The sequence below is a fragment of the Oncorhynchus tshawytscha genome, linkage group LG06 (genome assembly GCF_018296145.1).
Source record: "Oncorhynchus tshawytscha isolate Ot180627B linkage group LG06, Otsh_v2.0, whole genome shotgun sequence".
Lineage (NCBI taxonomy): Eukaryota > Metazoa > Chordata > Actinopteri > Salmoniformes > Salmonidae > Oncorhynchus > Oncorhynchus tshawytscha.
In genome coordinates, this window is record NC_056434.1 from 25,688,210 (window position 1) to 25,713,209 (window position 25,000).

The following is a 25,000-nucleotide window of genomic DNA, read 5'->3' on the forward strand; positions in this document are numbered from 1 at the left end:
AACAACTGCTTGTAGAACTATTTTGTTTGTTTAAAAGATCCTTCACCGGGGATAGAGAGACACCACTGTCCTCAACGGTATTCCCGCCATCTTTGGTCTTTGTTATGGTAGCTAAATCAAATCAAATCAAATACAATACATACACATGTTTAGCAGATGTCATTGCGGGTGTTGCAAAATGCATGTGTTTCGTTTGTAGCTCCAACAGTGCAGTAATATCTAACAATTCACAACAATACACACAACCTAAAAGTAAAGAATGGAATTAAGGAATCTATAAATATTAGGATGAGCAATGTCGGCATGGCATAGACTAAAATACAGCAGAATATAATACAGTATATACTGTCCATATGAGATAAGTAAAGCAAAAATATGCAAACAATATTAAAGTGACTAGTGTTCCATTATTAAAGTGGCCAGTATATTCAAGTCTATGTATATGGGGCAGCAGCCTCGAAGGTGCAGGGCTATTTAACAGTCTGATGGCCTTGAGATAGAGCTATTTTTCAGTCTCTCGGTCCCAGCTTTGATGCATCTGCCTGCCTTCTGGATGATAGTGGGGTGAACAGGCAGAGGTTTGGGTGATTGTTGTCCTTAATGATCTTCCTGGCCTTCTTGTGACATCGGGTGCTTTAGGTGTCCTGGAGGGCAGGTAGTTTGCCCCCGGTGATGCATTGGGCAGACCGCATTACCCTCTGGAGAGCCCTGCGGTTGCGGGCGGTGCAGTTGCCGTACCAGGCCGTGATACAGTCTGACAGGATGCTCTCAATTGTGCATCTATAAAAGTCTGTGAGGGATTTATGTGCCAAACCAAATTTCTTCAGCCTCCTGAGGTTGAAGAGGCGCTGTTGCACCTTTTTCTCCACACTGTCAGTGTGGGTGGACCATTTCAGTTTGCCAGTGATGTGTACGCCGAGGAACTTGACGCTTTCCACCTGCTCCACTGCGGTCCTGTCGATGTGAATAGGGACGTGCTCCCTCTGCTGTTTCCTGAAGTCCACGATCAGCTCTTTTGTCTTGTCTACATTGAGTGAGAGGTTATTTTCCTGGCACCACAGAGGGAGAGGTGTTGTTTCCTACCTTCCCCACCTGGGGGTGGCAAATCAGGAAATCGAGGACTCAGTTGTACACGGTGGGGTTCAGATCCAGGGCCCCGAGCTTGGAGGATACTACAGTGTTGAATGTTGAGCTATAGTGAATGAACAGCATTCTAATATACAGCTGAAGTCAGAAGTTTGCATACACCTTAGCCAACTACATTTAAACTCAGTTTTGCACAATTCCTGACATTTAAACCTAGTAAAAATCCCCTGTCTTGGGTCAGTTAGGATCACCACTTTATTTTAAGAATGTGAAATGTCAGAATAATAGTAGAGAGAATGATTTATTTCAGCTCTTCTTTCTTTCATCACATTCCCAGTGGGTCAGAAGTTCACATACACTCAATTAGTATTCGGTAGCATTGCCTTGAAATTGTTTAACTTGGGTCAAACGTTTCGGGTATCCTTCCACAAGCTTCCCACAATAAGTTGGGTGAATTTTGGTCCATTACTCCTGGCAGAGCTGGTGTAACTGAGTCAGGTTTGTAGGCTTCCTTGCTCAGACACGCTTTTTCATTCTGCCCACACATTTTCAATAGGGTTGAGGTCAGGGCTTTGTGATGGCCACTCAAATACCTTGACTTTGTTTTCCACAACTTTGGACGTATGCTTGGGGTCATTGTTCATTTGAAAGACCCGTTTGCGACCAAGCTTTAACTTCCTGACTGATGCCTTGAGATGTTGCTTCAAAAATTCATGTACTTTTCCTCCCTCATGATGCCATCTATTTTGTGAAGTGAACCAGTCGCTCCTGCAGAAAAGCACCCCCACAACATGATGCTGACACCCCAACAACATGATGCTGCCACCCCCGTAATTCACGGTTGGGATGGTGTTCTTCGGCTTGCAAGCATCCCCCTTTTTCCTCCAAACATAACGATGGTCATTATGGCCAAAGAGTTCTATTTTTGTTTCATCAGACCAGAGGACATTTCTCCCAAAAAATACAATCATTGTCCCCATGTGCAGTTGCAAACCGTAGTCTGGCTTTTTTATGGTGGTTTTGGAGCAGTGGCTTCTTCCTTGCTGAGCGGTCTTTCAGGTTATGTCGATATAGGACTTGTTTTTAACTGTGGATATAGGTACTTTTGTACCTGTTTCCTCCAGCATCTTCACAAGGTCCTTTGCTGTTGTTCTGGGATTGATTTGCACTTTTGCACTAAAGCACGTTCATCTCTAGGAGACAGAACGTGTCTCCTTCCTGAGCAGTATGACGACTGTGTGGTCGCATGGTGTTTATACTGGCATACTCTTGTTTGTACAGATGAACATTTGGATTTCCCATTCAGGCATTTGGAAATTGCTCCCAAGGATGAACAAGACTTGTGGAGGTCTACAATTATTTTTCTGGGGTCTTGGCTGATTTATTTTGATTTTCCCATGATGTCAAGCAAAAAGTCACTGAGTTTGAAGGTAAGCTTTGAAATACATCCACAGGTACACCTACAATTGACTCAAATTATGTCAATTTGCCTATCAGAAGCTTCTAAAGCCATGACATCATTTTCTGTAGTTTAAAGGCACAGTCAACTTAGTGTATGTAAACTTCTGACCCACTGGAATTGTGATACAGTGAGTTATAAGTGAAATAATCTGACTGTAAACAATTGTTGGAAAAATACTTGTGTCATGCACAAAGTAGATGTCCTAACCGACTTGCCAAAACTATAGTTTGTTAAATGGTTGAAAAACAAGTTTTAATGACTGCAACCTAAGTGTATGTAAACTTCTGACTTCAACAGTAGGTATTCCTCTTGTCCAGATTCGATAAGGCAGTGCGCAGTGCGATGGCGATTGCATCATCTGTAGATATATTGGGGCGGTAAGCAAATTAAAGTGTGTCTACAGTGTTAGGTAAGGTAGAGGTGATGTGATCCTTAACTAGTCTCTCAATATCACTTCATGATGACAGAAGTGAGTGCTACGTGGCGATAGAAATTTTGTTCAGTTAACTTTGCAATTTTGGAGTTCTTGAAGCAAGTGGGGACAGCAGACTGGGATACGGAGAGATTGAATATGTCCGTAAACACACCAGCCAAATGGTCTGCGCATGCTCTGAGGACGCGACTAGGGATGCCGTCTGGGCTGGCAGCCTTACGAGGGTTAACACGCTTAAAATGTCTTACACACATCAGCCACGGAGAAGGAGAGCCCACAGTCCTTGGTAGTGGGCCGCATCGGTGGCACTGTGTTATCCTCAAAGCGTGTGAAGAAGCTGTTCAGCTGTCCGGAATCAAGAGAACGGTATCTGCGATGTGCCTGGTTTTCGTTTTCGTGATTGTCTATAGACCCTGCCACATACAGTGGGGAGAACAAGTATTTGATACACTGCCGATTTTGCAGGTTTTTCTACATACAAAGCATGTAGAGGTCTGTAATTTTTATCATAGGTACACTTCAACTGTGAGAGACGGAATCTAAAACAAAAATCCAGAAAATCACATTGTATGATTTTTAAGTAATTAATTTGCATTTTATTGCATGACATAAGTATTTGATACATCAGAAAAACAGAACTTAAAATTTGGTACAGAAACCTTTGTTTGCAATTACAGAGATCATACGTTTCCTGTAGTTCTTGACCAGGTTTAAACACACTGCAGTTGGGATTTTGGCCCACTCCTCCATACAGACCTTCTCCAGATCCTTCAGGTTTCCAACTTTACTGTGCATTACTACAACCGACTGGAGTGTGGACATCAGCTCATCTTTCAATCATGCTCCTAAACACCAGTGATGAGAACAAATATGCTCCTAAAAACCAATGAGGAGATGGGAGAGGCCGGACTTGCAGCGCGTTGAACATCACAAATAGAACCTATTTCTATTTTAGTGCCTGGCCACGCAGACGCTCGCTGAGATGCTCGAGCGGTGTGGGTGCTATGATTGAATAACATGTATGTGTATATTTATTTTGCAATTTTGCTCGAGCACGCCATGCGAGCGGTGTGGTCAGCATGCTAGAGTTCCCTTAAGGTCAAACAGACCATACCCAGAACGCGGTTACCATGTTCTCAGAATATATAATATCAATGTTTTAGGCACGTTTCATGGGACGTTGCAGGACCAATCATGTGTTCAGTTTTCTGAGGGTGAGGAGAATATTCCATCAACGTCCCACCAAACACACACAGAACATGGTTGCCATGTTCTCAGAATATCAAATCAAATCAAATCAAATTGTATTTGTCACATACACATGGTTAGCAGATGTTAATGCGAGTGTAGCGAAATGCTTGTTCTTCTAGTTCCGACAATGCAGTAATAACCAACAAGTAATCTAACTAACAATTCCAAAACGACTGTCTTATACACACAAGTGTAAGGGGATAAAGAATATGTACATAAAGATATATGAATGAGTGATGGTACAGAGCGGCATAGGCAAGATACAGTAGATGGTATCGAGTACAGTATATACATATGAGATGAGTATGTAAACAATGTGGCATAGTTAAAGTGGCTAGTGATACATGTATTACATAAAGATGCAGTAGATGATATAGAGTACAGTATATACGTATACATATGAGATGAATAATGTAGGGTATGTAAACATTATATTAGGTAGCATTGTTTAAAGTGTTTAGTGATATATTTTACATCATTTCCCATCAATTCCCATTATTAAAGTGGCTGGAGTTGAGTCAGTGTGTTGGCAGCAGCCACTCAATATTAGTGGTGGCTGTTTAACAGTCTGATGGCCTTGAGATAGAAGCTGTTTTTCAGTCTCTCGGTCCCAGCTTTGATGCACCTGTACTGACCTCGCCTTCTGGATGATAGCGGGGTGAACAGGAGGTGGCTCGGGTGGTTGTTGTCCTTGATGATCTTTATGGCCTTCCTGTAACATCGGGTGGTGTAGGTGTCCTGGAGGGCAGGCAGTTTGCCCCCGGGGATGCGTTGTGCAGACCTCACTACCCTCTGGAGAGCCTTACGGTTGTGGGCGGAGCAGTTGCCGTACCAGGCGGTGATACAGCCCGCCAGGATGCTCTCGATTGTGCATCTGTAGAAGTTTGTGAGTGCTTTTGGTGACAAGCCGAATTTCTTCAGCCTCCTGAGGTTGAAGAGGCGCTGCTGCGCCTTCTTCACGATGCTGTCTGCGTGGGTGGACCAATTCAGTTTGTCTGTGATGTGTATGCCGAGGAACTTAGAACTTGCTACCCTCTCCACTACTGTTCCATCGATGTGGATAGGGGGGTGTTCCCTCTGCTGTTTCCTGAAGTCCACAAGGCATATAAGATATTAATGAATGTTCCTTGCACAATACAGGAACAATACTATGAACATATGCTATTCAGGTTCTCCTGATATGAAATAGCTACAGTAGTCCTGGAACGCCAGGGGGAGAACATATGATAGACCCTATATCAAATCCATTCCCTTTCCCAGGCTCACCCTCATAGGGCAACACATGGGAAATCAATGGCTACCATGATGGTGGTGAGGAGGATAAGGAGGAGAAGCTGTATCCATTTTGAAAATAAATAGAGCCTGTTCTCCGATGTATAGCTGCCATCAGATAAAATAGCATAGCTATGGTGAGAAGGTGAGCGCAGGGAAAGAGAGAGAGAGAGAGAGAGAGAGAGAGAGAAAGGCTTGGTAGTGGGAACATTCCCAGCACAGTCTTACTGAGCTTCTTCATAAGATTGTAACATAATCTCTCTATGGAGCGATGACTACTCCAAATCAGGAGCATGTCAACCCTCGTCTCGTTCTGCCATCAGTGGAGGCACATCACTGATGCATGACATACAGTATATTACATGATCCTTGTAACACTGAAATGAATCTTGTACGGACAGAAAAGAAAGGATACGGTGTGTCTGTATCTACAGTATGTAATCAGTAAGTGCCTGAAGAAAACAATTCCAAGCTGTATGTTTTCTTTTCAACTAATTTAACAGTTTGTCCATAACACCTATAGAACTCCTGTAAACCAATCTAATCTGCTGACTGTAGATCTCCCTCACGCTCCCTGTCTCTTTCTCTCACATTGGGGGCATGACACTTTGCCTTGGTGCTTACCCACCACTGAGAGCCACAGGGGGAGGGAAATGAATCCTCCACAGACCCCTCAGGGACCCAAAGTTCCCCAGATACCACAGGACAGAGGGCGAATAGAGAGAATTTAGCTTCAGGAGAACTCTCCAGTCTGCAATTATCTATTATGTGCAGGGCTCAGCTTTGTGATGTCTCTCTTTTAAGGTTTCATTTTCAGACTCTCTTTCTGGGTGTTCTGAGAAGTGGTTGATTCTTTAGTCTCATCTGCAAAGCTCTCTCTCTCGGTCGCAGACACGCACAGACACAAACACACACATACGGTACACAGATATACGCACACACACACACGTTACACAGATATACACACACACACACACACACACACACACACACACACACACACACACACACACACACACACACTGTCCTGAAAATACAGTGCTTCATGTCTTACTGTTCCTTCTGCAAATGAGGATGTGAGGAATCAATTATGGAAGGTATAACCTCTGTAAAAGTCCAATAGCTGTTCCACATAAACATATTACATCTATTCCTGTTTTTACAGATGGTCTGTAGGCTTGAACTTGTACGTCTGAGTTCCTAAATGGAACAGCAGTAAAATGGGCCCTCCATCTATCTCATCTAAGCTGAATTACTTGTACACACATTAACGCCAAACAACTCTGATCAAATGACCTAGCCACCAATGTATTCCGAAAAATCAATCAAAGCACTTGAGCATGGTACTGACTAAATGTTGTTTTTTATCAACCCTTGGTAACATAACCAGAGAAGGATGTCAAGGATCCAGCCTTTTTATTAAAAAGGAATACATCAAGTTATATTCATCGAGTCATATATTTGTTTTTACTGTCATCCAAAACGGATTGGGTAGTTTTGAGAAAGAAAAATAGGACTAAAATATCAAATTCAAACACACACAGTTTTATTTGTGAGGGGTAATTGTTTATTCTGCTTAAATGCTAATTATTCTTGTAATTCAAATCAAATCAAATTGTATTTGTCACATGCGTAGTGAAATGCTTACATACAAGCCCTTAACCAACCATGCTTTTTTCTGGGATATTGGTGTTGATGTGAGCCATGACCAGCCTTTCAAAGCACTTATTGGCTACAGACATGAGTGTTACGGGTCAGCAGTCCTTTAGAGAGGTTACCTTAGTGTTCTTGGGCACAGGGACTATGGTGGTCTGCTTGAAACATGTTGGTATTACCGACTCAGTCAAGGAGAGGTTGAAAATGTCAGTGAAGACAGTTGCCAGTTGGTCAGCGCATGCTCGGAGAACACATCCTGGTAATCCATCTGGCCCTGTGGCCTTGTGAATGTTGACCTGTTTAAAGGTCTTACTCACATCGGCTATGGAGAGCGTGATAACACAGTCGTCCAAAACAGCTGGTGCTCTCATGCATGCTTCAGTGTTGCTTGCCTCGAAGCGAGCATAGAAGTAATTTAGCTCGTCTGGTAGGTTCGTAGTCTGTAATAGTTTTCAAGCCCTGCCACATCCGCCGAGAGTCAGAGCCAGTGTAGTATGATTCAATCTTATTCCTGTATTGATGCTTAGCCTGTTTGATGGTTCGTCGGAGGGTAGAGCGGGATTTTTCATAAGCTTCCAGGTTAGAGTCCCGCTCCTTGAAAGCGGCAGCTCTACACTTTAGCTCAGTGCAGATGTTACCTGTTATCCATGGCTTCTGGTTGGGGTATGTACGTAATGTCACTGTGGGGATAACGTCATCCATGCACTTATTGATGAAGCCAATGACTGATGTGGTGTACTCCTCAATGCCATCGGAAGAATCCCGGAACATATTCCAGTCTGTGCTAGAAAAACAGTCCTGTTGCTTAGCATCTGCTTCATCTGACCACTTTCTTATTGACCGAGTCACTGGTGCTTCCTGCTTTAGTTTATCTTGTAAGCAGGAATCAGGAAGACAGAATTACGGTCAGAATTTCCAAATGGAGGGTGAGGGAGAGCTTTGTACGCATCTCTGTTTGTGGAGCAAAGCTGGTCTAGAATTTTTTTCCTCTGGTTACACATTTAACATGCTGGTAGAGATTAGGTAGAATGGATTTGAGTTTCCCTGCATTAAATTCCCCTGCCACTATTCACAGTGGAGAGGCATGTTTTCACTGGAACATGGATATCCACATTGCTTGATTGTGAATAACACTAAATATGGTGGTAAACCCACCACAACCCATCTATTAGTGTATCAGAAGGTGTCCGAGGTGGGACGGACAGGTGAGGCTTACCGTGCCAATGACTTTCGGGAATGGGGGCTCCATGTTCTCACTGACATGCATGCGGGGGGCGAACAGGGCTCTCTTTGATCTGTAGGACTGGATCTGTCCAAGGCCAAGGATCTCCTTTGAACACACAGAGGGAGGGGTGGCATTAAAACAACATATTGTATAGTTTATACATTACCTACAGTATGTGGTCCTGTGTGGCTCAGTTGGTAGACTATGGAGCTAGCAATGCCTGGATCATAGGTTAAATTCCTGCTGGGGCCACCCATATATACAGTGCCTTGCGAAAGTATTCGGCCCACTTGAACTTTGCGACCTTTTGCCACATTTCAGGCTTCAAACATAAAGATATAAAACTGTATTTTTTTGTGAAGAATCAACAACAAGTGGGACACAATCATGAAGTGGAACGACATTTATTGGATATTTCAAACTTTTTTAACAAATCAAAAACTGAAAAATTGGGCGTGCAAAATTATTCAGCCCCTTTAATTTCAGTGCAGCAAACTCTCTCCAGAAGTTCAGTGAGGATCTCTGAATGATCCAATGTTGACCTAAATGACTAATGATGCAATCCACCTGTGTGTAATCAAGTCTCCGTATAAATGCACCTGCACTGTGATAGTCTCAGAGGTCCGTTAAAAGCGCAGAGAGCATCATGAAGAACAAGGAACACACCAGGCAGGTCCGAGATACTGTTGTGAAGAAGTTTAAAGCCGGATTTGGATACAAAAAGATTTCCCAAGCTTTAAACATCCCAAGGAGCACTGTGCAAGCGATAATATTGAAATGGAAGGAGTATCAGACCACTGCAAATCTACCAAGACCTGGACGTCCCTCTAAACTTTCAGCTCATACAAGGAGAAGACTGATCAGAGATGCAGCCAAGAGACCCATGATCACTCTGGATGAACTGCAGAGATCTACAGCTGAGGTGGGAGACTCTGTCCATAGGACAACAATCAGTCGTATATTGCACAAATCTGGCCTTTATGGAAGAGTGGCAAGAAGAAAGCCATTTCTTAAAGATATCCATAAAAAGTGTTGTTTAAAGTTTGCCACAAGCCACCTGGGAGACACACCAAACATGTGGAAGAAGGTGCTCTGGTCAGATGAAACCAAAATTGAACTTTTTGGCAACAATGCAAAACGTTATGTTTGCCGTAAAAGCAACACCGCTCATCACCCTGAACACACCATCCCCACTGTCAAACATGGTGGTGGCAGCATCATGGTTTGGGCCTGCTTTTCTTCAGCAGGGACAGGGAAGATGGTCAAAATTGATGGGAAGATGGATGGAGCCAAATACAGGACCATTCTGGAAGAAAACCTGATGGAGTCTGCAAAAGACCTGAGACTGGGACGGAGATTTGTCTTCCAACAAGACAATGATCCAAAACATAAAGCAAAATCTACAATGGAATGGTTCAAAAATAAACATATCCAGGTGTTAGAATGGCCAAGTCAAAGTCCAGACCTGAATCCAATCGAGAATCTGTGGAAAGAACTGAAAACTGCTGTTCACAAATGCTCTCCATCCAACCTCACTGAGCTCGAGCTGTTTTGCATGGAGGAATGGGAAAAAATTTCAGTCTCTCGATGTGCAAAACTGATAGAGACATACCCCAAGCGACTTACAGCTGTAATCGCAGCAAAAGGTGGCGCTACAAAGTATTAACTTAAGGGGGCTGAATAATTTTGCACGCCCAATTTTTCAGTTTTTGATTTGTTAAAAAAGTTTGAAATATCCAATAAATGTCGTTCCACTTCATGATTGTGTCCCACTTGTTGTTGATTCTTCACAAAAAAATACAGTTTTATATCTTTATGTTTGAAGCCTGAAATGTGGCAAAAGGTCGCAAAGTTCAAGGGGGCCGAATACTTTCGCAAGGCACTGTAAATGTAGGAACTCACTTTAGTAAGTCCCTTTGGGTAAAAGCGTCTGATAAATGGCATTTATACAGTCAGTTCTAAAAGTACTGGGACAGTCATACAGTTTTGGTTGTTTTGACTCCATACTCCAGCAATGAAATGACACAATGACTATGAGGTTAAAGTTCAGACTGTCGGCTTTAATTTGACGGTATTTCAATGCATATTGGGTGAACCGTTTAGATATTACAGAGCTTTTTGTACATAGTCACCCCATTTTAATTCACTTATACCATACATATACTGTACCACTCAAAAGTTTGGACACCTACTCATTCCAGGGATTTTCTACATCGTAGACTAGTAGCTAAGACATCACAATTATGAAGTAACACATATGGAGTCATGTCATAACTAAAAAAGTGTCAAAAAAATCCAAATGTGTTTCATATTTGAGATTCTTCAAAGTAGTCAGCCTTTGCCTTGATGACAGCTTTGTACACTATTGGCATTCTCTCAACCAGCTTCATGAGGCAGTAACCTGGAATACATTTCAATTAAATGGTGTGCCTTGTTAAAAGTTAATTTATGGAATTTCATTCCTTCAGTATTCGGATGGTTGGATGACTGAGGTGCCCAAAGTAAACTGCCTGTTACTCAGGCCCAGAAGCTAGATATGTATGGTAGTATTGGATAGAAAACACTCTAACGTTTCTAAAACTGTTAAAATAATGTCTGTGAGTATAACAGAACTGATTTGGCAGGTGAAATCCCGAGGACAATCCATCCAGGAAAATTATTTTTTGAGGTCATTCGACTTTCTAATGCTTTTCTATGGGAAAGCCAAATTATTCGGTCCAAGATTGCAGTTCCTATGGCTTCCACTAGATTTCAACATACTTTAAAAATTGTTCAATGTTTTTTACATTTTTTAAATGAAGAAGTAGTCGTATTCTTTCTAAGTGTCACAGAGGAGGACTCTAGTATTTTGGTGAGCATGAATGAATGCGCGCTCCTCGTTGTTTTTTTTCCGGTATTGGAAACAGTTTATTCCGTCTTAAATTTTATTGATTATTTACATATTAGGATACCTGAGGTTGGATTAGAAATGTTGTTTGAAATGTTTGGACCAAGTTTACAGGTTACTTTTTAGATTCCTTTATAGGCATGTTGGGCGAGTTGGAACAGGTGTTTTTCTGAATCAAATGTGCCAAATACATTTTAGAGATATAAAGAAGGACTTTATTGAACAAAACGACCATTCATTGTGTAACTGGGATATTTGGGATTGCAAAAATATGAAGGTCTTCAAAGGAAAGCGATATATTTTATGGCTATTTCTGACTTTCGTGATGCATCGGCTTGGTTGGAAAATGATTGTGACGTGCTCCAGTGAGGGCGCGCACTTGGTTATTTATCTACGGTATTGAATATACTATTTTCAGTCTTAAATTGTATAGTTAATTTTCATAATAGGGTACCTGAGGATTGATTAGGAATGTTGTTTGACATGTTTAGACCAAGTTTATTGGTAATGTTTGGGATTAATTTTGTATGCATTTTGAACGAGAGGAAACCGGTGGATTATTGAAAGAAGCGCGCCAAATAAACATACTTTTTGGGATGTAACAGGGACCCCTGTGATTGCAACCAGATGAAGATCTTCAAAGGTAAGGGATTTGTTCTATCGCTATTTCTGACTTTTGCAAAAACATTTTTTTTACTTTTTATGGCTGCAGGGGTAGTATTGAGTAGCTTGGATGAAAAGGTGCCCATTGTAAATGGCCAGCTCCTCCGTCTCAGTTGCTAATATATGCATATTATTATTAGTTTTGCATAGAAAACACTCTAAAGTTTCCAAAACTGTTTGAATTATGTCTGTGAGGATAACAGAACATTTGCAGTTGATATATTATTGATTATATATTTTAAGAACAACCTGAGGATTGATTATAAAAAATGTTTGACATGTTTCTGTGGACATTATGGAAACTATTTGGAATTTTCGTCTGCGTTGTCATGACCACTCTTTCCTGTGGATTTCTGAACATAACACGACAAACAAACGGAAGTATTTTGGATATAAAAATAATCTTTATGGAACAAAAGGAACATTTGTTGTGTAACTTGGAGTCTCGTGAATGAAAACATCCGAAGATCATCAAAGGTAAACGATTAATTTGATTGCTTTTCTGATTTTCATGACCAAGCTTCCTGATGCTAAGTGTACTTTTGTCGAGCGATCGATAAACTTACACAAACGCTTGGATTGCTTTCGCTGTATAGCATAATTTCAAAATCTGACACAACAGGTGGATTAACAAAAGGCTAACCTGTGTTTTCCTATATTGCACTTGTGATTTCATGAATATAAATATTTGTAGTAATATCTATGCTATTCAGCGGTTGTCGATGACACTTATCCCGATAGGGGGATTGCAGCCATAACAAGTAAACCAGGTAGGCAAGTTGAGAACAAGTTCTCATTTACAATTGCGACCTGGCCAAGATAAAGCAAAGCAGATTGACACATACAACAACAACACAGAGTTACACATGGAGTAAAACAAACATATAGTCAATAATACAGTAGAAAAATAAGTATAAGTATTATAGGTATAATATAATAAGTATATACAATGTGAGCAAGTGAGGTGAGATAAGGGAGGTAAAGGCAAAAAAGGCCATGGTGGCGAAGTAAATACAATATAGCAAGTAAAACACTGGAATGGTTGATTTGCAGTGGAAGAATATGCAAAGTAGAGATATAAATAATGGGGTGCAAAGGAGCAAAGTAAATAAATAAATAAATACAGTCAGGAAAGAGGTACTTGTTTGGGCTAAATTATAGATGGGCTATGTACAGGTGGAGTAATCTGTGAGCTGCTCTGACAGCTGGTGCTTAAAGCAAGTGAGGGAGATAAGTGTTTCCAGTTTCAGAGATTTTTGTAGTTCGTTCCAATCATTGGCAGCAGAGAACTGGAAGGAGAGGCAGCCAAAGGAAGAATTGGTTTTGGGAGTGACCAGAGAGATATACCTGCTAGAGCGGGTGCTACAGGTGGGTGCTGCTATGTGACCAGCGAGCTGACATAAAGGGGGACTTTACCTAGCAGGGTCTGGTAGATGACCTGGAGCCAGTGGGTTTGGCGATGAGTATGAAGCGACGGCCAGCCAACGAGAGAGTACAGGTCGCAGTGGTGGGTAGTATATGGGGCTTTGGTGACAAAACGGATGGCACTGTGATAGACTGCATCCAATTTATTGAGTAGGGTATTGGAGGCAATTTTGTAAATGACATCGTCGTAGTCGAGGATTGGTAGGATGGTCAGTTTTACAAGGGTATGTTTGGCAGCATGAGTGAAGGATGCTTTGTTGCGAAATAGGAAGCCAAGATGTTTGATGTGAGTCTGGAAGGAGAGTTTACAGTCTAACCAGACACCTAGGTATTTGTAGTTGTCCACATATTCTAAGTCAGAGCTGTCCAGAGTAGTGATGTTGGACAGGCGGGCAGGTGCAGGCAGCGATCGGTTGAAGAGCATGCATTTAGTTTTACTTGTAGTTAAGATCAATTGGAGGCCACGGAAGGAGAGTTGTATGGCATTGAAGCTCGCATGAAGGGTTGTTAACACAGTGTCCAAAGAAGGGCCAGAAGTATAGAGAATGGTGTCATCTGCGTAAAGGTGGATCAGAGACTCACCAGCAGCAAGAGCGACATCATTGATGTGACCGAAGAGAGTCGGTCCAAGAATTGAACCCTGTGGCACCCCCATAGAGACTGACAGAGGCCCGGACAACAGACTCTCCGATTTTACACACTGAACTCTATCAGAGAAGTAGTTGATGAACCAGGCGAGGCAATAATTTGAGAAACCAAGGCTGTCGAGTCTGCCGATGAGGATGTGGTGATTGACAGAGTCGCAAGCCTTGGCCAGGTCAATGAATACGGCTGCACAATATTGTTTCTTATCGAAGGCGGTTAAGATATCGTTTAGGACCTTGAGCGTGGCTGAGGTGCACCCGTGACCAGCTCTGAAATCAGATTGCATAGCGGAGAAGGTATGGTGGAATTCGAAATGGTCGGTAATCTGTTTGTTGACTTGGCTTTCTAAGACCTTAGAAAGGCAGGGTAGGATAGATATAGGTCTGTGGCAGTTTGGGTCTAGAGTGTCTCCCCCTTTGAAGAGGGGGATGACCGCAGCTGCTTTCCAATCTTTCGGAATCTCAGACGACACGAAAGAGAGGTTAAACAGGCTAATAATAGGGGTGGCAACAATTTCGGGAGATAAATTTAGAAAGAAAGTGTCCAGATTGTCTAGCCCGGCTGATTTGTAGGGGTGCAGATTTTGCAGCTCTTTCAGAACATCAGCTGACTGGATTTGCGAGAAGGAGAAATGGGGAAGGCTTGGGCGAGTTGCTGTAGGGGGTGCAGTTCTGTTGACCGGGGTAGGGGTAGCCAGGTGGAACGCATGGCCAGCCGTAGAAAAATGCTTATTGAAATTCTCAATTATAGTGGATTTATCGGTGGTGACAGTGTTTCCTATCTTAGTTAGGGATGTAAATTTTAGAATTTTTGGTCGTCTTCCTAAGCCAGGATTCAGACACGGCTAGAACATCCGGGTTGGCAGAGTGTGCTAAAGCAGTGAATAAAACAAACTTAGGGAGGAGGCTTCAAATGTTAACATGCATGAAACCATGGCTATTATGGCTACAGAAGTCATCAAAAGAGAGCGCCTGGGGAATAGGAGTGGAGCTAGGCACTGCAGGGCCTGGATTAACCTCTATATCACCAGAGGAACAGAGGAGGAGTAGGATAGGGGTACGGCTAAAAGCTATGAGAATTGGTCGTCTAGAATGTCTGGAACAGAGAGTAAAAGGAGGTTTCTGGGGGCGATAAAATAGTTTCAAGGTATAATGTACAGACAAAGGTATGGTCGGATGTGAATACAGTGGAGGTAAACCTAGGTATTGAGTGATGATTAGAGAGATATTGTCTCTAGAAAAATCATTGAAACCAGGTGATGTCATCGCATGTGTGGGTGGTGGAACTGAAAGGTTGGATAAGGTATAGTGAGCAGGGCTAGAGGCTCTACTGTGAAAAAAGCCAATAAACACTAACCAGAACAGCAATGGACAAGGCATATTGACATTAAGGAGAGTCATGCTCAGTCGAGTGATCATAAGGGTCCAGTGAGCAGTGAGGTTGGTTGGGGTAACGGCAATTCAGACAGCTAGCCGGGCCATCGGTAGCAAGCTAGCATAAGGTGGAGTTCTGTTTTTAGCCACCTCGTGCATTTCCGTCTGTAGATTAGTGGGGATCCGTGTGGTTACCCCATAATGTTAACTTTCGCTACTATGCGGATGACACACAGATGTACATTTCAATGAAACATGGTGAAGACCCAAAATTGCCCTCGCTAGAAGCCTGTGCTTCAGACATAAGGAAGTGGATGGCTGCAAACATTCTACTTTTAAACTTGGACAAAACAGAGATGCTTGTTCTAGGGACCCAAGAAACAAAGAGATCTGAATCTGACAATTAATCTTAATGGTTGTACAGTCATCTCAAATAAAACTGTGAAGTACCTCAGTGTTACTCTGGACCCTGATCTCTCTTTTGACTAATATATCAAGACTGATTCAAGGACAGCTTTTTTCCATCTACGTAACATTGCAAAAATCAGTAACTTTCTGTCCAAAAATGATGCAGAAAAATTCATCCATGCTTTTGTTACTTGTAGGTTAGACTACTGCAATGCTCTACTTTCCGGCTACCCGGATAAAGCACAAAATAAACTTAATTTAGTGCTAAATACGGCTGCTAGAATCCTGACTAGAACCAGAAAATGTGATCATATTACTCCGGTGCTAGCCCCCCTATACTGGCTTCCTGTCAAGGCAAGGGCTGATTTCAAGGTTTTACTGCTAACCTACAAAGCATTACATGAGCTTGCTCCGACCTATCTCTCTGATTTGGTCCTTCCGTACATACCTACACGTACGCTACGGTCACAAGACACAGACCTCCTAATTTTCCCTAGAATTTCTAAGCAAACAGCTGGAGGCAGGGCTTTCTCCTATAGAGTTACATTTTTATGGAATGGTCTGCCTAGGTTGGCAGACCTGGGTTGGCGCCCCCATGGCAGAGATCTTTGTTGGCTATACTCGGCCTTGTCTCAGGATGGTAAGTTGGTGGTGGAAGATATCCCTCTAGTGGTGTGGGGGCTGTGCTTTGGCAAAGTCGGTGGGGTTATATCCTTCCTGTTTGGCCCTGTCCGGGGGTGTCCTCGGATGGGGTCACAGTGTCTCCTGACCCCTCCTGTCTCAGCCTCCAGTATTTATGCTGCAGTAGTTTATGTGTTGGGGGGCTAGGGTCAGTTTGTTAAATCTGGAGTACTTCTCCTGTCTTATCCGGTGTCCTGTGTGAATTTAAGTATGCCCTCTCTAATTCTCTCTTTCTCTCTTTCTTTCTCTCTCTCGGGGGACCTGAGCCCTAGGACCATGCCTCAGGACTACCTGACATGATGACTCCTTGCTGTCCCCAGTCCACCTGGCCGTGCTGCTGCTCCAGTTTCAACTGTTCTGCCTGTGATTGTTATTATTTGACCATGCTGGTCATTTATAAACATTTGAACATCTTGGCCATGTTCTGTTATAATCTCCACCCGGAACAGCCAGAAGAGGACTGGCCACCCCACATAGCCTGGTTCCTCACCAGGTTTCTTCCTAGGTTTTGGCCTTTCTGCAGAGTTTTTCCTAGCCACCGTGCTTCTACACCTGCATTGCTTGCTGTTTGGGGTTTTAGGCTGGGTTTCTGTACAGCACTTTGAGATATCAGCTGATGTATGAAGGGCTATATAAATAAATTTGATTTGATTTTGATTTGATTTGATTTGCCTACCCACGTGAGAGACGCAAACTCGGTCTCAACCTTTAAGTCTTTACTGAAGACTGATCTATTCAGTGGGTCATATGATTGAGTGTAGTCTGGCCCAGGAGTGTGAAGGTGAACGGAAAGGCTCTGGAGCAACGAACCGCCCTTGCCGTCTCTGCCTGGCCGGTTACCCTCTTTCCACTGGGATTCTCTGTCTCTAACCCTATTACAGGGGCTGAGTCACTGGCTTACTGGTGCTCTTCCATGCCGTCCCTAGGAGGGGTGCGTCACTTGAGTGGGTTGAGTCACTGATGTGATCTTCCTGTCTGGGTTGGCGCCCCCCCCTTGGGTTGTGCCGTGGCGGAGATCTTTGTGGGTTATACTCGGTCTTTGTGGGTTATACTCCCCAGTCCACCTGGCCGTGCTGCTCCAGTTTGAACTGTTCTGCCTGCGGCTATGGAATCCTGACCTGTTCACGGGACGTGCTACCTGTCCCAGACCTGATGTTTTCAACTCTCTAGAGACAGCAGGAGTGGTAGAGATACTTTTAATGATCGGCTATGAAAAGCCAACTGACATTTACTCCTGAGGTGCTGACTTGCTGCAGCCTCGACAACTACTGTGATTATTATTATTTGACCATGCTGGTCATTTATGAACATTTGAACATCTTGGCTCTGTTATAATCTTTACCCGGCACAGCCAGAAGAGGACTGGCCACACCTCATAGCCTTGTTCCTCTCTAGGTTTCTCCCTAGGTTTTGGCCTTTCTAGGGAGTTTTTCCTAGCTTACGTGCTTCAACACCTGTATTGCTTGCTGTTTGGGGTTTTAGGCTGGGTTTCTGTACAGCACTTTGAGATATCAGCTGATGTGCGAAGGGCTATATAAATACATTTTATTTGATTTGATTTGGTAGAAGGGATCAATCCAATTGGCAAAATAGATATAGTTAAATTGACCCAAGAAAAATTGTCCGATAGACCTATTCAGATAGCAGCCGGATAGACAGCTAAAGATTAGCGGGCTGCAGATGGGCGTTCAGGTAACGTCGCGACAGAGTGGCCAGTTGGATAACTCCCTCGGGCAGATAACGTCAGTAGTCCAGTCGTGAAGGCCCGGTGGGGCTCCGCATTGGCAGTAAAACGAGTCCGGATAGGTGATTGTTTGTTCTGTTAAACAGCCACCACTAACATTGAGTGGCTACTGCCAACACACTGTCAATGACACTGACTCTACTCCAGCCACTTTAATAATGGGAATTGATGGGAAATGATGTAAATATATCACTAGCCACTTTAAACAATGCTACCTTATATAATGTTACTTACCCTACATTATTCATCTCATATGCATACGTATATACTGTACTCTATATCATCGACTGCATCCTTATGTAATACATGTATCACTAGCCACTTTAACTATGCCACTTGGTTTACATACTCATCTCATATGTATATACTGTACTCGATATCATCTACTGTATCTTGCCTATGCTGCTCTGTACCATCACTCATTCATATATCCTTATGTACATATTCTTTATCCCCTTACACTGTGTATAAGACAGTAGTTTTTTGGAATTGTTAGTTAGATTACTTGTTCGTTATTACTGCATTGTCGGAACTAGAAGCACAAGCATTTCGCTACACTCGCATTAACATCTGCTAACCATGTGTATGTGACAAATAAAATTTGATTTGATTTGATTTGATTTGATTGTAGCCCAGGAGTGGCTGATGAAACTCTTCAGCTGGCTAGCTCCGGAATAATTAATGTTTGCTCCGGGATCGACGTAAGCCAATAGTCACACGGATAGCAGCTAGCTAGCTGCGAGATCCAGGTGTAAATGTCCAGAGCTTGCGGTTGAAATCTGGGAATATGGAGAGAAAAATAGGTCTGGTATGTTCCAGTAAACTGGCTAGCTTCTGGCTATCTTTTGGCTAGCTTCTATTGTGGATTTCAGATTTGAGGTAAATAATATATTTTTTTTAATTGGTGAGGCGGGTTGCAGGAGAGTGTTTTGAAGTTGAGTTTTTGGAAAAGAAAAATATAGAAAAGATATGAGAAGAAAGGTGTAAATATATACATATATATATACGGGACACGACAAGATGAGGACAAAGGATGTCTGACTGCTATGCCATCTTGGGATGAATAGGTTGGAATCTGTTTGGTTGGAAAATGTTTTTAATGCTTTTGTATGTGGGGCGCTGTCCTCAGATAATCGCATAGTGTGTTTTTGCCGTAAAGCCTTGAAATCTGACAACGCGGCTGGATTAACAAAATGTTTATCTTTTAAATGATGTATGAAAGTTTAATATTACGATTTCTGTCATTTGAATTTGGCGCTCTGCAATTTCACCGGCAGTTGTCGAGGTGGGTCGCTTGAGACACGCCTAGCCCAAAGAAGTTTGAGCCAATCAGTTGTGTTGTGACAAGGTAGGGGTGGTAAACTGAAGATAGCCTTATTTGGTAAGATACCAAGGTCATATTATGGCAAGAACAGCTTAAATAAGCAATGGCAAATGAAAGTCCATCATTAATTTAAGACATTTCAAGAACTTTTAACATTTCTTGAAGTGCAGTTGCAAATACCATCAAGTGTGTCACGGCTCCTCCTCTGCATTGCAGGGGTGGTTCCTCCTGCAGGCAGAGGAGGGTCATTAGTGATTAGAGTCACCTGGGATCAGAGTATTTAAACTGTCACTAATCACCTCTCTCTCTCTCTCTGCTCCTCCAGGTATGAACCTGTTTTGTTTGTTCTTTTGTAGTTTTCACTCAGTCATTCACACAAACAGATTCACTCATCCATGCACTTTACATACACCTTACATTATGATACTTACACACCTCATTCCTTTTTCTTAGTTTAAAGTCCATAGTTTTGTTTACAATAAAGAACATTTTTTAATTGGCCTATACCTGTTTGTTCGCCTCCCCTCATTTTTGCCACAGGCTATGAGCCGGCCTGTGACAAGTGGGGGCTCATCTGTAAGTTAAAGTTGATTGTACTTTAGTCTTACTTTAGTATTTTAGTTTTGTTGCAGGAATTATATTCCTCTGTTTTAATACCCAATTAAAATAAAACACTGTCAATTCATAAGAATTTGTAAGACTCTTATTTGTATAAAATGGACAGAGACCAGTCTTAAAAGCTATCCAGCAGCGTTTATTCTCGAGAGTACTGCGCATGATACATTTTACCACAGGTTATAAAGTGAAAATGACGTCATTAGTTTTAGTACTAGCCCGTCTCATCGCCGCTCCAGTACAATGGCTGTATGGTTCTCAAGCTTTCCCACATCGTCTCTCCCTATTAAGATAATTTATGAACAGAGCCAAGGTCTGCCTGTGTAGATAAGCATTCTAGCCAGTCTGGCTATAAGTTCATTCATTTCTACCAAGGAACAGAGTCATTGTTCTAATTCTTGATTATATTTACACACATTATATTCAGTACTAGGATTATAAAGAAAATTCATACATATACAGTAATATAATAGTATTCTGATTAGTCAGTCCTGATTGAAATGTATACATAGTTAGTCATTATTGATAAAAATTCCCTTAAGTTTACTTTAACATTTTGTTATAGTTGGTTAAGGTTTTGTCTAGATTGTCTTTGTCTTATTATTGATATGTTTGTTTATTTGTAATTTGGCCTATTTGATTATTGGTTTGTAGTTAACTTGGGTTAGTTTAGTTCAGATTGCCAAATTGTTTGTTTGAGGGGATGTGTTGGTTGGGCCAATATTGGAGAGAGCATTGAGAGCCATGTGTTCTTTTGGTTCAGTTAGCTTAGTAGCTAATTTTGGTTAGCAATTCACTCTGGGTTTTTCTGGGTTTTGTTCAGTTGGGAGTCCTCTCATGTTCAGGCTTATCAGTGAGTGTCAATAGGAGGCTCGTGGTGTTGTTGCTTTAGGTGGCAGTGAACGTAGTTAGAGCATCCCTTTACCTTTTCCCTTACATCGGCTCGGGAGCACCTCCGTGGTTATGGGGGGCCGCCAGTTTCTGGTTGTCTTTTCCACTCCACTGGTTTTGTGTGCATAAAACCACACCACGTGTGACTGCATGAAGACCAGGGCCAGTTAGTTAGTTGTTTTTGGAGGATAGTGGGGTGTGGCTCCTGTCCTTAACTGACCTGCTGTCAGTCTGGGTTTGTTTTTTTTAGCATTTGTAATAGTTGTATTGGTTGAGGAAAATGTCTTCCATTTTGAGTAGTTTTGTTCAAGCTCCTTCAGAGGTAACCTTAGAGTTGTGTACTAAGGAGTAGTTAATTGAAATTGCTGAACATTGTCAAATTGATAAAAAAATTAGAGGGGTAAACTAGATTAAAGCAGGGTCTTAGAGAAATGGGTGTTTTTTAGGGTCAGTCTGCTAGTAGTGAGGGTGCAGGTTTTCAGTCTAGCTGTTGCAAATGCAGTTAGAGAGAGAGCGATTGAGAAATGCTAATAGACCAGAAGGACTACCACAGTTTGATGTTTCACAGAATCTTTGTTTGTTGGATAAATTTGATGAGTCAGATCCAGACACGTACAGTACTTTGCTTTATTTGAGCGTATTGCGGAAGCTAAAGCTTGGTCAGATTTGGACATGAATATGTTGTTGCAATGTGTACTTACAGGTAAAGCACGTGAGGTTTTTACAGCACTGAGTGTAGCTGACAGTAAAGTTTTTGCTAAAATTAAATCAGTAGTTCTGAAGGTCTACGAGCTTGTGCCAGAGGCATATCATCAACGTTTTCGTGACAGGAAAAAGTTAGATTCACAAACCTATTCTGAGTTTGTTCGTGATTTGACTTCTGAATTTAATCATCGGTGTACAGCTTCTGAAGTTAATACTTTTGAGGGTCTGTCTAATTTGATTGTGTTAGAACAGTTAAAAAATTCTGTGTCTGACCAGGTTGCTACATACATGAATGAATGTAAAGTAAAGTCTCCAAAAGATGCAGCAATCCTTGCAGATGAGTACAGGCTAACACATAAAAGCCATTTTGAGTCAAACAGTGACATGTAACATAAAATAACTTTACTCCTAGGAATAGTAGGTCACCTTTTTCTGGGGCTTCTTTCCAAAGACCTCAGCAGAAGTTTGGGTCTGAAGGACTTAAAGCACCAGTTAATGCTAATACCTGTCGCTACTGTTTAGTTGAAGGACATTGGAAGAAAGATTGTCCTCTGCTTAAATCAAAATAGTCAGGTCAAGTTAAACCTGCTGTGATGGCAAGTTCTGTTGCAGCCTCTGACCACCAGGGTGAGCTTTTTCAGCCACTCGTTGAGTTTGATTCTCAGTCTTCCCACTGTGATTTTTCAGCCTTTATTTCAGATGGTGTAGTGTCCCTGGTAGATGGCAACCAAAATGTTTCAATCAAGATCTTAAGAGACACTGGAGCTTTAGATTCTTTTATTCTGGAATCTGTTTTGCCGTTCTCTAAAGAGTCTGATACTGGCAGTTGTGTAATGCTACGTGGTATGGGTTTAGTTCCATTCTCTTGTCCTTTACATGAAGTTACCCTAAAATGTGGTCTAGTAGAGGGTGATGTAGATGTTGCGATTAGACCCCAGTTGCCAGTAGAGGGAGTCCACATGATTTTGGGGAATGACATGGTAGGTAGTAAGGTGTGGGCAGATGGCAAACTAAACATCTGTAAGAAGCAACCTTCAGTGTCACCTGCAAGGGAATCGCCGGATCAAAACTGTGTCTCCTGAGGTATTTCCAGTTTGTGCGGTTACCCGCGCAAGGAGATTGAGAGTAAGCCAGAAAGTCTTGAGTTGCCAGTCAAACTCCAGACAGAACAGTTGACTAGTTCTAGAGATTCATTGATGGTTGAGCAAAAGGCCGATACTACCTTGGCTGATCTGTTTGATAAAGTTGTTCCTGATTCAGTGGTGAGGAATAGTGCTCAGTGTTATTTTCTTCTTGATGGGCTGTTGGTCAGGAAATGGGTTCCACACTATGATCAGGGTCTAGGAGAACCAGTCTTTTAAATAGTTGTACCTACTACTTTGCAAAATAAAGTGTTGCAAACTTCACATGGTGATGAGGCAGGTCACATGGGTGTTCATAAAACTTTTGATTGCATACTTCGTTATTTTTTCTGGCCACGTTTAAAGTGGGATGTATCTCAGTTGATTAAAACCTGTGATACGTGTCAGCGCACAAGCAAGCAAAACCAGGTTGTAAAGCCAGCACCTTTGTATCCAATACCAGCCATAGGGCAACCTTTTGAGCATCTTATCGATTGTGTTGGGCCTTTACCAAGGTCCAAGTCAGGTCATAGCTACTTATTAACTTATGTGTCAAGCAACCAGATATCAGGCAGCTTTTTCCTTGCGTACCATAACTTCAAAATCAGTAGTTAAAGCGTTAACTCAATTTATTTCAACATTTGGAATTCCAAAATCATCCAGTCAGATCTGGGGTCTAACTTTACCTCCCATTTATTTGCTCAGGTTCTCAAACAGCTTAAAGTTAAAGACAACAAGTCTACTGAGTTCCATGCCCAGAGCCAGGGAGCTTTGGAATGTTTTCATCAATCTTTAAAATCCTTGCTTCGTGCATACTGTACAGAACTGTCTGCAGATTGGGAGGAGGGGTTACCTTGGCTGTTACTGGCTGCTCGTGAAGTAGTGCAGGAAAGCACAGGGTTTAGCCCAAATGACTTAGTGTTTGGTCATAAGGTGCGTGGGCCTTTAGCAGTGTTGCAGTATGGTTGTTTGCCTGAGGAACCACATCAGAACCTTATTGACTATGTAAATGGTTTTAGGATGAAGTTGTATAGGGCTGGTGAACTGCCGAAAGAAAAACTAAAATCTTCTCAATGGAAAATGAAACTGAAATATGACGGACAGGCTGAGCTGCGTGAGTTTAGTCCTGGTGATCGTGTACTTGCTCTTCTGCCTCTTGTAAGTTCACCTTTTCAGGCAAAATATTGTGGTCCTTTCAATGTGTTGCGTAAAGTGTCAGATTTGAACTATGTTATTGAAACCCCTAGTCATAGGAAGTCCTCTAAATTATGCCATGTGAACCTGTTAAAATGTTATCACTCCCGTGATCTAAGCAAAGTTGAAGGCACTCCAGCAGTGAGGTCAGCGTTGACTGCTGCTCCAGTCACTGCATCTTGTGGCTTTAATTTGGTGGAGGGGGGAGAAGAGGAGGACGTTAGGGTTTCGGATGAGGTCTTACAAGGTCGGTTGAAAAACTCCCAGACATGGCAAAACCTTGGGGGTTTGGTAGATCATTTAGACTGAGAAACATGATGAATTGGTAGCTCTTATTAGAAACTACCCTGTTTTGTTTTCTGACACTCCATCGCAAACCCACTTAATTGAGCATGATATAGACATCGGAGATGCTAAGCCTATCAAACAGAGATTTTATCGTGTATCTGAGGAGAAGAGATTGAAACTGGAAACAGAGGTGCAGTATATGTTGGACAATGGTATTGCAGAGCCATGTTGTTCAAATTGGGCTTCACCCTGTCTTTTGGTCAAAAAGTCTTCCACTTTCAGACCTTGCACTGATTATAGAAAGGTTAACAATGTTACTAAAGCAGACCTTTACCCTCTCCTAGGATGGAGGATCAAGTTGGGTCAGCAAAGTATGTTAGCAAATTTGATCTTTTAAAGGGATATTGGCATGTACCCCTTACCAAAAGAGCTTGTGAGATTGCTGCCTTTATAACTCCATCTGGTTTGTTCTCTTATACAGTGATGCCTTTCGGCTTGTGGAATGCTCCAGCCACCTTCCAGAGACTAATGAATCGGGTGGTCTCAGGTCTGGAAGGGTGTGCCGTGTATTTGGACGACGTGGTCATCTACTCAAACTCCTGGGATGAGCATGTTTGGAGAGTGCAAGCCCTGTTCGAAAGACTGGTGTGG

The 25,000-nt window shown here is 42.2% G+C and overlaps 1 protein-coding gene across 1 annotated transcript in view; it reads right to left on the reverse strand.

Annotated features, from left to right (window-relative positions):
• Positions 1-25,000, reverse strand: part of LOC112252318 (cadherin-13) — a 610,184-nt gene that overhangs the window by 339,081 nt on the left and 246,103 nt on the right. The window contains exon 4 of the mRNA XM_024423437.2: positions 8,377-8,490. Within this exon, the coding sequence (XP_024279205.1) occupies positions 8,377-8,490 (114 nt within the window). The remainder of the gene's footprint in view (positions 1-8,376; positions 8,491-25,000) is intronic.